At 47.1% G+C, this 16,291-nt stretch overlaps 1 protein-coding gene across 9 annotated transcripts in view; it reads right to left on the bottom strand.

The window, feature by feature from the left end:
* The window catches only part of auts2a (activator of transcription and developmental regulator AUTS2 a), a 364,715-nt gene that overhangs the window by 26,467 nt on the left and 321,957 nt on the right, over positions 1-16,291 (bottom strand). For all 9 annotated transcript variants that reach the window (XM_080866329.1, XM_080866333.1, XM_080866332.1 and 6 more), the window contains one exon: positions 12,119-12,167. In XM_080866329.1, the coding sequence (XP_080722455.1) occupies positions 12,119-12,167 (49 nt within the window). The remainder of the gene's footprint in view (positions 1-12,118; positions 12,168-16,291) is intronic.

The following is a 16,291-nucleotide window of genomic DNA, read 5'->3' as shown; positions in this document are numbered from 1 at the left end:
ATGCTGATAAAAACCCGGCTCATAAACAGCTTCCTCCCTCTCACACTCACACACATGACATGTCCACTGCCAGCCTGGTTGAGATGCACGGCTAGAGCGCTGGCCTGTCCTCCATGAAGACCTGTCAGTTTGTCAGCCAAGCATAGTGGACTATACTAAAGCAGCCCCTGGGGAAGGGGTGACTCCTAATTGTGCAGCTGCCTCTCTGAGGTGATGGACAGCTTTGGCTCCCGCTTTCTTATTTTCAAGACTCTGGAGTTGCACTAAGGGGTGCTGACACTCAGCTCATCTGCTGTGTCAAGTGCAGAAAAAGCCCTTTTCCTTCTCTTTTCTTCTCCCTCCCCCCTTCTCTCTGTAGCCAGGAGGTAGAGTATGAGCTGGCTTGCAGCAGTACGCAGAGTGACAGCTCGAGCTGACACGCTGACACCGCCATGATTTCACTGGGGAGAGAAGCATGGAAGGCTGGAAAGAGAAATCTGTCCCCAGAGAGTCATCAGTCTGGGCCTCTTTCACTCTCTTTCAGACGGGGCCAACTGGTTTTACACATGTCCACACTGCGCAGTCGGGCTGTTTGCAAGGACCCGACTCAGTAGAGCCGAGCTGTGCGTTAAAGCTATAGAAGGAAAACTCAGATAGGCAACAGCTTGAACACTTGGATCAAATGTCTAACGTTCTGGTGAAGCATCGATTGCACGCAGCCTCTTTTCTTACATTTTCACTGGCATTACACAAGCAGCTAATGTGTCTGTGCGAGCGCATGTGCGGGTGTGTCAAGTGCCGTCTCATTACCGCCTCGCTCAGGTTTCACTGCAGTCAGTTTAGCGGGGCACCCGGGGCAGAAACGAAGCTGTTAATGGCTGCCCCTTCTCTCCTGTCCTCACGTAGCTGGGGAGTGCAGTGCGGCCTGCTGACGTGGTGGCAAACGTACAAGTTGCTCAGAAAATAAAAAGGAAGCAGCGCGTTTACGCCGGGCCTGAATTCTCACTTTCTCCTGAATCCTTTTTCTCCAGAAAATCAGTGCAGCAACATCAACAAACTATTCAAAATAATACCGCAAATTAGCCGAGAGCCGCTGGCGAGCTTCGGAGTGATGAGCTATGGCTGTTGGACTGCAGCGCTTGGCGAGGGAGGGTTAGTACAGGGGAGGCTGGTTGGGATTTGAACTGTTTATTTGAACTGTGCCGTCGTCCAAACAGTCAGCTGCCTCTCTACTTTCTCGTCAAGCCCCGGAGCTTAAGCTGGGATTTGCTGTTGGTGGGGAGAGAACAACTTGATATCCCCCTCTGGGCAGCGGCTGCCCTCAGCTTGGGTTACTTTAGGGGAACAATGCAGCCTCTGTCCACGGCCTCCTACTCAGCGAAGACATGGGCTCAGACAGGCTCGCTTGTGTCAGGCGAGGCCAGGGGATTCATACATCACAACACCACACGGCACACTGCCTGAATGCGGGGTTTAGAGCAAAAGCTTCCAAACATGGCGTCCCAGCTTTGCCTCTAAATGGCCCAGCAGAGCCCCCGTCTCAGCACGCTAAGAGCTAAACCAGACACGAAGCCCAACCCGGCGCAGCGGCCCGTTTGCTCTTGGCTTAAAAGGCCCCCCTTCTGGGATTTTGGTTTTTGTACAACAGTGTTTACAGTAAAACCTGACACGTGGAATAAGGAGAGGATGCTCGAGCCCTGAAATCAAATAGCTCCCTCCAGAAGCAGCTTAATCTGTAACAGATGGTGACGGTCCAACCGACGTTGATGGGTTTGGGCAGGCTTCTAAGAACAGTGGCCAAAAGCCAGCGAGGACGAACCAAAGAGAGGGTTTCAAAATGGAACAATGTGCAGTTTGTTATGCTTCTTTTATATCAAATGCACATGCCTTAAAATTTCATTTCCAGGATAGCAGCATGATTTTACACACACACACACACACACACACACACACACACACACACACACACACACACACACACACACACACACACACACACACACACACACACACACCATCCACCCAGCTTAGAGTGCACCCAACACAAGGGGGAGATGTTGACCTGCCATCACTGTGCAGCACATGAATCTCTGCGGAGACGTAACCAACGCCGATGGCCGACGCCGTTTCTGGCCTGCATCACGTGTCACGATGTGGTTGTGTCCCGGTGCTTTAGATATGGAGCCGGCCACGATAGAAACAATAAAATCCTGGGACTTTGTTCCCTCCTGGTTCCCTGCTTTTTGTTGGTCTGTTTTTGGATGCAATCACACGTTACATCCAAAACCATCCAGACGTTTGTTGAGATGTGTGGCTCATTATTTTGTTATTTCTTATAGTAAAGGTTATTATTCTCTCACTCATCCACTGAAAAACACAAAAGAGCCAGAAATAAATAGGACGACTCAGCTGTGTGGAACAGGACAGCTGCAACACTGACGCGAAACATCTTTGCATTTCTAGGCAGGCGAAAGGTTACAGTGTCAGTTCCCATGTAGGTTTTCAGAGGGGTCTGCGGTTACGATGGCGTACGTTTAACACAGAAGCCTGCTGTAAAGTCTCAAGTATATTTTTGTGTCTGCGAGTCCACATAATGTTATTATTAGATGTTAAGTGCGAGGGTTTGTGCAAATGTCGACATGCACCAACTACGCCTGCACCACAGGCGGCCGACAAGAAAAGCAAATTCTAAAGCTTTGTTTATACTCACGGATGGTTGGAGACCCAACAGCCACAGAGTCATCCTGTTATACTTCTTTTGCATCAGCTGTAAGTCCACAGTGCGGCGCGCATGTGTAGTTAGTGCACTGTAATGTAAACTTTCCTTGGTCGAGTCTGCACGGTCACAAAACAATAGGCAGGCATGCAGAGGTGCGCCTGCACCCTCACGGACCCTCGCGCAGCCGCGGATGCGTAAAGTATAACTGAGGCTTAGCAGAAATGTTTGCTCGGCCGTCCGCATCCCCGTCTGCAACGGATTATTATCAAGGCTTTACAGCATGCCGTCTTTCGTAGTCAGTAGCCTGCATAAGGAATGAAATGTGGGCTGAAACAAATGAAAGGCGTGCAGTGTGTGCAGAGCACAAACACATGCAAAGGGATCTACAGAATGTCACTAACAAACCAGGATCCTGCTCTGTAGTCCTCTCTAATCTGCCCCGGGGCTCATCAGGGCTTTATTTCTGTACTGCATATTTATGTGAATCAGAGCGAGTGTGTGTGTGTGTGTGTGTGTGTGTGTGTGTGTGTGTGTGTGTGTGTGTGTGTGTGTGCGCGTGCGTGTGTGTGCGTGTGCGTGTGTGCGTGCGTGTGTGTGCGCGTGTGTGTGTGTGCGTGCGTGTGTGTGTGTGTGCGCGCGTGCGTGTGTGTGTGTGCGCGTGCGTGCGTGTGTGTGTGCGTGTGTGTGCGCGTGCGTGCGTGTGTGTGTGCGTGTGTGTGCGTGCGTGTGTGTGCGTGTGCGTGTGCGTGTGTGCGCGTGCGTGTGCGTGCGTGTGCGTGTGTGTGTGCGCGTGCGTGTGTGTGCGCGTGCGTGTGTGTGTGTGTGCGCGCGTGTGTGTGTGTGCGCGTGCGTGTGTGTGTGTGTGCGCGCGTGCGTGTGTGTGTGCGTGTGTGAGAAGGGTAAAACCCCTTCTCTTGTGGGAGCAATTAAAGCCTTGCTTCCATCAAACCTGATCAGAGTCTTTGTGCTCGTGCTCTCTCTTAGCCTTTCTGTCTTCACAAGCTGTTTACACTTTCACTTCTCCCTCTGTATGTTTTACAAGACTGGATCGGAGAGGAAAGAACTTAAAAACACAAAAACACACCACAGCAGTAAGATGGCACCATAATCTCACTCTAAGCTTCTATATCCTGACTTCCTGCAGTGAGAGCACACAGATTACAGCCGTGGTCACTTATGTGATACAGGAGACACGATTACAGACACTTTTAGTACGGCCGGCCTTTCAAAATGTTCTACGACCCTTTGAGTCGTTATTCACCTCCTACTTTATCAGACTTTCTGTTGTTTTTGCTCTTTTTAAACAGACTAAATCCTCCACGCTGCTCAGAGCAACACCAACACTGCAGGAGTTAATCATTTCACAGTGGACAGTAAAATCTTGTGTTAATCCCATCTCCTTTTTAGAAACGTGGCTGCGTATTTCTGGGGGGGAAAAAATGCCTCAAGTAATTGAAAAGAACCTAAATCGGTTTGCTCCTGTCATCTCGGGGCCGCAGTTACTTCCAAAACACAAAGCAGAGGGCCTGATGGCTGCAGGGTGAAAACCTTGAGAAGGGAGACGGCTGTCAGACACACATGGTAGATCATGATAAAAGGTAGACCATCCCATGCAGCAATCCTTCTTTTATGCATGCACGCATGCGCTTACACACTCATATGCACATTCACCTCTAAGGCACCATGAGGCCTCATTAAGGCAGCCTGCTCTCTCTCTCCCTCTTTCGCAATGTCACCTCTGCCACAGGGACCAAAGACTGACACAGGCATAATTGGCCTGAACACACCAACAGCACGCTGGGAATGGCTGCGTCTTGATAAGTGGGATGTGTGTGCACACGTGAGGGGGTTTGACCCTGTTAATGCCACACAGTTGGCAGGAGAGTGGCTCGTGTCACAACGGATCAGTGGATGCTGGTGACGGTGATGGGGGAGGACCTCTCCTGGGAACGGGACACTGGTGCCCTCCTATTCGCTTCTGCTACTTCCAGTGTCTCAGTGACACAGGAAAAAACGACTTCAACTACACAACAAATTTTAAAAAATTGCAGCTACATGTTAAAATGACATATATAGACGATTCACATAAAGAATCTGCAACCTCATAGGAGGCAGACACAGAGCTTCTGTATGGTCTTCAAACCCACAGTCATGAATAAACTGAGCATGCTCACAAAATTCCTTCCACCTTATGGCAACAAATGCCAAAATGTTACCTTAGACACCTGAGACAAACACACATGTACAGTAGGAGCCACTCACCATTCAGTTTCTAACCCGCCACATATCTCAGTGTGGCGGACGTGGCGGGGGAGGGCGGCAGGAAAACTAAAGCCTTTCACTTTGATCTCTGGAGTTCAGCCCATTTAAATGTTTGTGTTTGAGATGTAGACCTTTAATTTTGGCCTGATGGGTTCCAGGCTCTCTGGGTTTAGCGTGGCATGTCGGATATGGGAGTGTTTACACAGTCTCCCTCCAGCTCTCCCGGTGCTGAAATAAGTGCATTAAGATGGATGGATTTACTTAGTCTCTAACCTCAGGGACTCGGGGAACAAACTCTGAATGACCTCTTTGTGTTGCAGGAGGGCACCGAAGGAGACTGGCCCACACTGCTGACTGTGTTTCTTCAGTGTCAACAGACCCACTTACAGCACGTCCTTAAAACCGATCCTCAGTCAACAAACTTGTACCGATGGTGCTACAGCCGTGGTCCCCGCCAGCTACAGCCAAAAAATCCACAATAAGACAAGATTGCATAGGGTGACTGCGACAGGCAGACTTGTCATCCTTCAAGCAGTTAATGCCAAACAAATACTTCCAATAAAAACTGTGCGTACACTTATATTAGAAGAGGAAGCAAGGCAGAACCAAGACTCGTTTCAACCAAACTATAACGTCTGGAAAAGCTTTTCTTCATAGCTGCAATCAGGACTAATGAGCTGTGATCAATACAAACATTTACATGGGATTTGAAAATATGTCCAGCTGGAAATGACTACATTTTTCATTTTTCCATGGGGACTTGGGCAATTGTTTGCATCTGCAAGGCACTAAATCAACCAGTGCTTCCTTTGATTTGTTAACCTTTGTTTGGCCGTGTCAGTAGATGAGGCATGGCTGAAGTGGCTGCTTTCATGGCCACATTGTAAGATGCAGCCTGGGTGATTGGTTGTTGCGTCCTTGGGCAAGACACTTCACCCGTTGCCTACTGGTGGTGGTCAGAGGGCCTGGTGGCGCCAGTGTCCGGCAGCCTCGCCTCTGTCAGTGCGCCCCAGGGTGGCTGTGGCTACAATGTAGCTGCCATCACCAGTGTGTGAATGTGTGTGTGAATGGGTGGATGACTGGATATGTAAAGCGCTTTGGGGTCCTTAGGGACTAGTAAAGCGCTATATAAATACAGGCCATTTACCATTTACCATTGTAGCTGTACTCGCTGAGGGGAGGGAGCTTCCCTCTGTGCAGCACAGGATATTGAGCTTCCTTTTTAGCCCTTCCAGCTGTGCATTAAACGCTCCTGGCTGGGTGATGGGTTACCAACAGGAGCAGAGATCACAGGTGAAACGCCTTCAGTCCGTTTCACTTGTGCATCCCTCAGAGTTAAATCTTTCAGAGCGCCATATTATTTCTCCAAACAGGCATGCTTATTAAATATCAAAAGAGAGCTCTGATTTGAATTACAGTTGTGTCTGAGCCAAAGCAGGAACAATGCTTTAGTCTAGAGGGATCGGGCAGCAACCTCTCGGTGACCTCGCGCCCCCCGGCAGAGAAAGAGCTCATCCTCGACTGCGGCTGTTTCTCAGAATGCACAAAAGGCCAACGGTGGTCAGGTCATCTTTCCACCGCGCATCAGGTCAAGTTCCAGAGGCAGCCCTGCTTTCTGGACACCAAAATCCACACAGACGGCAGAGGTCAGCGTGAGGGCGGTGCAGGCAGCCCGGGGCAGTAAACCAACACTGGCGCTGCAAAAGGCCAACCTTCTCTTTCCAGTCGAGTGAATGAGTTAGGGAGCTGCCTGGGTGATTTGTGGCGTGATTGTTGCTCTCTATATCACTTGAGATTACAGCAGGTGGTGGCCCACAGCCTAGAAGTACACACAGCTATATCACCAGTCCTCCTCTCAGGAAACGCCGAGAGAATGAGGCAGGGAGAAAAACAAGCCCTCGGCTGCCTCCCACACAGCAGTAATATGCTCACAGGCAATTCTGCTGCCAGCAGAGCTCTCTATGACAATCCAGGGAGCTCTTCAGCTCTGATATCTGCCACAAAAGTTCACCTCCGCTTCTCTCTTTCCACTATTTTTTTAAACAATGCCATCAGCGCTGCAAATTACACCTTCCACATCGCACATTATTCTCTCCCCCGGTGACAGACGTACTCAAGCCTGACACACTTCACTAGCGCCGCTCTTCACAGTGGCGTCAGCCCCGGGTCTCGCTGTAGCACCGCTTCATTTTCACATTAACTCCAGTAAAGCGTGGTGAAATCAGCGTTGTGCTGAGGGGGGGAAACTGAGAATCACTCCACTGTGCACTTCAATTCACCCCCGCACTGAACTTGGTCTCACATCGCAGACGCAGCTGCAGGAGATATCTCACGAGGGACGAGCTTCTCCAATATATCTACCAGATGAAATTTTTGGGAAAAAAAGGAAAAGAAAAAGGGGAGAGCTGCTCTGCTGCACCCTTAAGTGAAAGGCCACGATGAAGTCATTGCTGACACTAACGGTATTTTAAAGGAGACACAGGTGAGAACCAAATACATTTCTTTATTACTGCGCGTTTAATATCAGATTTTTTTACACTTCCAACAGGAAACGCAGATTCTGTTCTCAGTAGATTTGAACAATTCACCCACGAGAACATTCTCAGGCCACCTGATTAAAATGGGACTGCGGACCTTTTTAAATGTCATCCAGCACTGCTTTAATCTGGCTGCCGGCTGCACTCGGCAAACAAGGCAGTGCGAGCTCAGGCTGGGCTCTCCGATGACAAACTTAGCCGCGTTTCTCTGACAGGCTGTCGATTGACGGTATCATAAAAGATGGGAATGTAACCAAGTGACAAGATATCATTGCCCTGGGAGACAGCTTTAATCATGTGATAGATCTGTCTGCAGACCTTTGTGGTGACACGCTGTGCTGCTTTGTCATCATCAGTATGTGTTCAAGCCAGTACTTCAATCCACTCCCTGGACAGCAGTCAGAGGTTTAATAAAACTCTGCTTTCCACCCACGGCACCTTGGAAGCAGCTTAGACTTTACAAAAGTTGTTTATTTCACTGGCGGCTGCTGCTTTCTCGCTGCGGCCAATCCTCCTGCAGAGCACACCAATCAGGTTAGCCGACACCTGCAGGTGCACTGACGACCGTGGTAATTAGAGACAACGGTTAATGAAATCCATTCATGAGCAGAAGTGCGCCCAGGACGAGGAGAACCGCAGAGAGCGACGTACAGCTGACGCCGACAGCCTCGAGGTGAAGCCGCACGAAGAGGGAAGAAAATAAATCAACGTCTGAAAACACAAAAGACGCATTTTCATCAGTTGGATTTTCTTTTCAAAATGCAGCGTATGCCTCAGGCTTTAGAGGGAACACAGAAAATACACTGTAATTATCGAGTAGGTGAGAAGGCTGTTAGATTAAAAGATGAGGGACCAGCACTGAGCCTTCAAAGAGACCCGAGCTCGCCCTGGGCTGATTTCCAGTCTTGCGGCAGTAGAAGGAAAACACACACACACACACACACACACACACACACACACACACACACACACACACACACACACAAACACCAGCCAAAAGTCAGTCATTACCAAAGCTGCACATCAGCAGCAGAATTACAATGGCCTTTTTTTCCACTTTGTTATTTGAAGGATTATTAGCTTTATTCCAATGAGTCACAAGATTATTAACAACCTCAAAACGAACATTCGGTGCATAAACTGCACAGAAACGCTGTAATAACACTGTGTCACTGAAACGCTGTAACAACACTGTGTCACAGAAACGCTGTAACAACACTGTAACAACACTGTGTCACAGAAACACTGTAACAACACTGTGCCACTGAAACGCTGTAACAACACTGTAACAACACTGTAACAACACTGTGCCACTGAAACGCTGTAACAACACTGTGTCACAGAAACGCTGTAACAACACTGTGTCACTGAAACGCTGTAACAACACTGTGTCACAGAAACGCTGTAACAACACTGTAACAACACTGTGTCACTGAAACGCTGTAACAACACTGTAACAACACTGTGTCACTGAAACGCTGTAACAACACTGTGTCACAGAAACACTGTAACAACACTGTAACAACACTGTGTCACTGAAACGCTGTAACAACACTGTGTCACAGAAACGCTGTAACAACACTGTAACAACACAGTGTCACTGAAACGCTGTAACAACACTGTAACAACACTGTGTCACAGAAACGCTGTAACAACACTGTAACAACACTGTGTCACAGAAACACTGTAACAACACTGTGCCACTGAAACGCTGTAACAACACTGTAACAACACTGTAACAACACTGTGCCACTGAAACGCTGTAACAACACTGTGTCACAGAAACGCTGTAACAACACTGTGTCACTGAAACGCTGTAACAACACTGTGTCACAGAAACGCTGTAACAACACTGTAACAACACTGTGTCACTGAAACGCTGTAACAACACTGTGTCACAGAAACACTGTAACAACACTGTAACAACACTGTGTCACTGAAACGCTGTAACAACACTGTGTCACAGAAACACTGTAACAACACTGTAACAACACTGTGTCACTGAAACGCTGTAACAACACTGTGTCACAGAAACGCTGTAACAACACTGTAACAACACTGTGTCACTGAAACGCTGTAACAACACTGTGTCACAGAAACACTGTAACAACACTGTAACAACACTGTGTCACTGAAACGCTGTAACAACACTGTGTCACTGAAACGCTGTAACAACACTGTAACAACACAGTGTCACTGAAACGCTGTAACAACACTGTAACAACACAGTGTCACTGAAACGCTGTAACAACACTGTAACAACACAGTGTCACTGAAACGCTGTAACAACACTGTGTCACAGAAACGCTGTAACAACACTGTAACAACACTGTGTCACAGAAACGCTGTAACAACACTGTAACAACACTGTGTCACAGAAACGCTGTAACAACACTGTGTCACAGAAACGCTGTAACAACACTGTGTCACAGAAACACCGTAACAACACTGTAACAACACTGTGTCACAGAAACACCGTAACAACACTGTGTCACAGAAACACCGTAACAACACTGTAACAACACTGTGTCACAGAAACACTGTAACAACACTGTAACAACACTGTGTCACAGAAACGCTGTAACAACACTGTGTCACAGAAACACCGTAACAACACTGTAACAACACTGTGTCACAGAAACACCGTAACAACACTGTAACAACACTGTGTCACAGAAACACTGTAACAACACTGTAACAACACTGTGTCACAGAAACGCTGTAACAACACTGTGTCACAGAAACACCGTAACAACACTGTAACAACACTGTGTCACAGAAACACCGTAACAACACTGTAACAACACTGTGTCACAGAAACACTGTAACAACACTGTAACAACACTGTGTCACAGAAACACTGTAACAACACTGTAACAACACTGTGTCACAGAAACGCTGTAACAACACTGTGTCACAGAAACACCGTAACAACACTGTAACAACACTGTGTCACAGAAACGCTGTAACAACACTGTGTCACAGAAACACTGTAACAACACTGTGTCACAGAAACACCGTAACAACACTGTAACAACACTGTGTCACAGAAACGCTGTAACAACACTGTGTCACAGAAACAGCAAGCTAGTAGAAAATCAGCATAAAGGGATTTTTTTCACTTCGTGATCTGCTGTGGAGTTTAAAATCTACAATATGTTTGATATGTTCACGTATTGAATATTCGAGTAGAATAAACATGTTATGAACCATTTCTTCACTGAGGAGCTTCGTGACAAATAAGGCCTTGCTTTGCTTTATGATGAACTGGTCGGCCTTTAGGGGTTACGCCCGACTTTGTCCAAAAGTGCAAAAAGAAATATGATGTATGAAGAAAGCGCACCAACTGTCAAACAAATGGAGACTTTTTGCACCTGCCTTTGAGCAAATATTGACACTCATCATCCCACAAACGAGTACTCTCTCGCTCTCTCACACACAGACACACACACACACACACACACACTATTTTTGATGGAGCTGTTGCCTGTCCAGAGGTTTGCTGCATTAGCGTGCTGGTAATCCCCTCCAACAAAAACCCACCCGACTCTTTTAATCTCAACACTACCCTCAATAAAAATACCAGTGGTCTCTGCTCTCTCTGCACCTGGATTCTTTTACTCGTCTTTTGCAATTGTCTCAGGCATTAGCATATGGCAGGACTGGATGACAGGGGACTGAGGTGGTAAAAGAGAAGAAAAGAGGGCATATTTAAATGGAAATAGGGGCCAAGAGAGTGGGCTATCATGGAGCAGAGAGAAAGCAGATTTTGTGTACTGTTTCCCCAGTCAGATCCTTTCATGGTAGGGGAGAGAGGGTGGCCCTCTGTTGATTTAGGCTGCACAAAGGAGGCCTTAATCCTTTCAAGGGAACCAAATCAGTCCGCAGAGAAGCTTCTTGTCAAGCACGGCCATTGAACACTCCAATGGATGCCACAAATCAAGACCGGGAGGGAATCAAAGGCCAGAATATGGGAAGTGTGTATGGAGGTCTGGAACAAGAATTAAGGGTGGGGGGTTGGGGCTACAAGGACCTATCCCAACTATCTCACCCATTTCTACCAAAGCCCCGAAGGGGTCATAACCTTGGTCTCTTAGCCTCCCTCTCGCCCCGCGTGGTAACTCCCCTCCATTACAGAGGAATGTCCTTTCATGGGGGCACCTCCATTATCCCTGAGCCAGAGAAAATGGGGCTGCTTTTAACAGCAAATTAGTGACTTGATAATGAGGTCACATGTGGTGTTGGCACACTGAGGCCATAAACAGATGCCTTTCCAGCATTAGTACATCCTCATCCTGCTCTGGCTTCAGCAAGGGTCCCGGTGCATTTCAGCACATTTGAAACAAAGGCTCACCAAAACGCTCACACAGCCTCACAGCGTCACACACCGACACAGAGAAATATTTTCACATTAGACGATAACTGTTTGACTCATCGTGTACGGCGACGTTACATACAGATGCACCCTGGGTAAACTGCTATTGTTTGAAATGCTCACAAATAGGAAATATGTGAAATATGAAGAGAACACCGCACGGAGACAAAGTACACAAATGTCAACGTGGCGATATCTGCAGAAACTGCAATGGTGACAACACATCATAGGAACAGAAATGCATACCTTTAACTGCAGCTGTGCTGAAAAATTTCTCGGAGCTGGCATCGGAGACCTGGAAAAAAAGAGATGAAAACATCACATTCAGCATAGAGTTAAAATTCCCCAGGATGACACTGGAACAAAGCGACTTTGGTTCTTTTCTCCTCCACCAAACTTTGCAGACTAACTCCTTTATGACATTTTTAGAGATGATGTACAGCAATGCCTGTGCTCACCGAGAGAACAAAACACACATGACACTCACAGCAGTCACTAAAACATAAAGCAAACTCTGGTCTTAAATTAGCAGAAGTTTTTTTTTTTTAATATACAATTCTGGAAATGTGTTGCTGGGCTGTGTGCTCCAGTTTTACTGGCACGCATGCAGTCATTGTCAGGGCACGTGTGTGCATGCCGCTTTCCCCAAATCCCGTCCATAATTATCAGGACAGCCTGAGTATCGTGATCAAAACCAACACTGGGCATCAGACTGAAACAAAACAAGTGGGACTTCTTATTCTGGCCACTTGATGGCACTGTTGCTCCGTGCCAATTTGTTTTTAAAGCCTCACGATTCCTCCAAACGTCTCGGGCAGCAGCGCTCCGACACCATCAGCGTGCTAGAATAACATGTGCGGTGATGGGATTTAATCCTGAATTAGACAACAAAAGCCACGCGTAGTTTTTAAAACAGGTCACGCTTAAACTATATTTCAAACACTGATTTTGACACATTTCACATCACCACAAAATGCCACAAAACGCACGCAGTGAAGACAGGAAAGAAACGGAACAACACCCGTTGAGCCCCATGTGAAGACGGACTGACAGCTTTCTCTGAATAAAACCAATTTCTAATAACTGGCTTTGTGGACTCACTCGCTTTGGTTTAATGCTAAAAATGTGAATTCCGGAAGATTACATTTTAAGAGCAGTGCTTTGTTTTCTTCTTGACATATTCGAAATCTGCTGCCAGTCACAGCTTAGTTATGCGCACTTGTGTCTTTTATTTTCACCTTAAGCACGGCAATAAATTCAAAATAATAGGAAATGCTGCTCGTGAGAAAGACATTTTTTATTATTAAAATCATACACTTGTGTTTTTCACTAATGCAGGATGTAAACAATGAAAGCTGCAGGATAAATGGCAACACACAGACCGTTTTCTTTGCACGCTTTAAAAAAAAGTCTCCCTCACGTTATTTTGCACATTACCACACACAATGACAAACACGTCGTGGATTAAGAAGCGGCTCCGAGCCAGCGCGCATACCTTCGATGTGGCAAGGGTAGCAAGGAGTCAGGATATTACTTTTCTCGGTCTGGTAAATATGGCCTCGTCTCACATTCTGCTTTTCAAATAGTATAATCCATACAAGAGGCAGCGAAGTCTACTCCGTTTAAACTGAAGACAGCCATGCGAAAAGAGAAGAAGCCTTTCCAAGAAAAAAAAATCCAAAGCCGTTCACAAAGCTACTGCGCCTTTTGGACAAAGAGAACCATGTGTCTCGCCACGGAGAGCTTTTGCATCAGCAATGAGACGAGAAGGGAGAAAAAATCCTTTGATCCACCTTCCTTTCCTGCTCGGGACTCAGTGTGTGTGCGTGTGTGATTTTTTCACGTATATTCTCCTGTCGGAAATATCCGTGAGAGGTAACAAACACGATCCTGGAGGGTTTGTGAGTCGGTGCGCAGAAAGGGGCTGCGTCCGATGGAGCAAACCAATCCAACAAAGCGCACGGCCACTTTTCTCCGTGGAGACAGAAACGCAGGGAAATCACACGAGCAGTGAGCAAAAATTCACTAGGTATAGACCCACTGTCGCGCTGGGTGCTCTGACAGATTCCGATCGTGGGCACGCTACAGCCTCTCCCCGTCCGCTCCTAAGCACCAGACAAACTCCCATTCATCCAGCAACTGCCTGCTTGTGTGCTGCTGCCTTAACGGTCGGGTCCTCCCACTTCCTGATTTCTAGGCGGTCTTGGATTCAACCACAGTAGTCCTCCTTCACAAGATAAACACACTTGTGTTTTTTGGGGGCTTCCGAAAAAGCTTGAACCTTGATTGCAGAAGTGCACATCGGCGCATTTACCTTTTGCGTAAATGGCGCGCAAAAGCTTAGACGGCAGCGCACCACAGAAAGATAAGGAGGTAGGGAGAGAGAGAGAGAGAGAGAGAGAGAGAGAGAGGGAACAAGAGGGAAGAAGAGAAAGGCGAGAGGGAGGGGAGAGCCAGGGCAGAAAGATAGTCTGTCACTCTGTACAGAGCAAGATGATGTCAGCCGCTAATGAATTCCCCAGTAGGGTGCTGCTACCGGGAGGGGAGGAAAAACAAAACGCTCCTTTATGAGCAGCAAGCACCTCCTCGAAGCCCACAGGCGCTGTCTTCCTGTTGAATCAACTCCCACTCCACTGGCCTGAAGGGAGGTCAACTGGTAATATAAAAAGCACTTTGGGTCATTCAGCCTCCAATTTGAGTGCTGAGCTCTCCGTGGTCCACCCCGACCAGAAAGCTAACTTGCTTCCAGCCCTGAAACTACAGGAAGAAGCCGTGCCCACTGACTGTATGAGGCTCCAAGGCTATGTGAGGTTATTTGTTTGGCTGTCCAGGATAACAGAACATTGCACCTTCTAGTTGTTTCCATGTCTTGGTATGACAGCATGTGTATTCTGAAAGCATCATATTGATTTAGAGGAAGGGTTCCCACTTCTGATCTGAGAAGCAATGGCGCTCATCCTTTTTTGCCAAAATCACACCAAATGAATCCGGACGGAAAGAAAATCCTCTTAATAGTGCGAGCGTTGCATCCTATGGCTTGTCTAATGAGCACTAACCCACTGGCTGGGAGGTCAGTGGATGTACAATAGAGCCACATTGCACAAGCTTTTGCTGCCAGCTCAGCCCGAGCAACCACAGAGCAGAAAACAGACTTAGCTCATAGCTGAGGAGGATCTGTTGGCTGGCTGGGATAGGCCATACAAACATCAAGTCATGGGAAATGGGATATACAGTGGCCTGAGATTTACAACGGCAAAACAAATCCTCACGTTGAGCTAACACAACAGCATTCCTCCAAACTGGAGTCAGATTCCCAGTCTGATTAAGCAGAACATTTCACATTTAGCAGAAGAGAAAGAAGTAAACACACACTTTGTGGGGATGTTTCTGGACACGGAACAAAGAATGTGAAGTACCATCAGGCAATGGGAGGGAGGTGACTGGGAAAAGTCCAGCCACTTGGTTCAGCTACAGAGGACAAATGCTCGGTCACAGAGGGCCTGGGAGAAAGACCAGACCATGTGTTCATCAAGTTAGAGGCTGCTGTTAAGCACCCTTGTGTATGCATTGTGCGCTGAACAGCTTTAACTAATGAAATAATAAACGTCTTGATTGCTGCTGCTCATAGGCTGGGAAAACATCTTTGATCGCTACGGTGAAATGATGTCGCTGTACGCCGCACACCCACGAGCTCTGTGTGGTTACATGTAATCAGATCACATGGATTCTTATGTTTAAAGCGGTGATTGTGAGGAAACATCAAGAGCGTTTTGTGGTTTGGCTTCGTGATATGTATTTATGTGACTGCCACTGACAGAAAATGGCTACCAGTCCTTTTCACAGGCCTGTGCGATGCAGCAGCAGCAGCTACGAACAAGCTGTTGTTCTCCATTCGAAATGGTCATTATCAGATGTGAGAGCGACCGCAAGTCTGTGATTACAGCCCCGCTGCCAAACAATCGCCCGGATCTCACATTATTTTTAATTCAAATGAAATGGACAGAGACAAACACACATTCAAATGAGAACTCTGCACAATTTCACATGAAAAAAAAATCTTCTGTGCAAGAGAATGAAGCACCGAGATCAAACGCAATGTCTGGATGAATGCTATGTATCTCAGTAATTGCTGTCTGGGCATGCAAGTTCTATCTATAGAGCATCAGCTTCAGCACTGACATTTTGTCATCTTTTATTCTGTTTTTTGGACGCTGATTCTCCACTTCAAAGAAGCCATGAACATGTTTGTCTCCCCCGCAAGCGTGGTTTAATTTTACAGGAACTCTCCTAGATTACAATCACAAGGGACTGGTTTGCCTTTATGAGCCTTCCTGCCATTACGCCAAACTACCCTCATTTAAAATATTACCGATAAGTGTAAGATGAGTGCTGCCAATGTAATATGTTAAAAGCTCTTAC

Source organism: Rhamphochromis sp. 'chilingali', assembly GCF_963969265.1.
Source record: "Rhamphochromis sp. 'chilingali' genome assembly, chromosome: 19".
Lineage (NCBI taxonomy): Eukaryota > Metazoa > Chordata > Actinopteri > Cichliformes > Cichlidae > Rhamphochromis > Rhamphochromis sp. 'chilingali'.
This window is presented reverse-complemented; position numbering and strand designations above follow the sequence as displayed.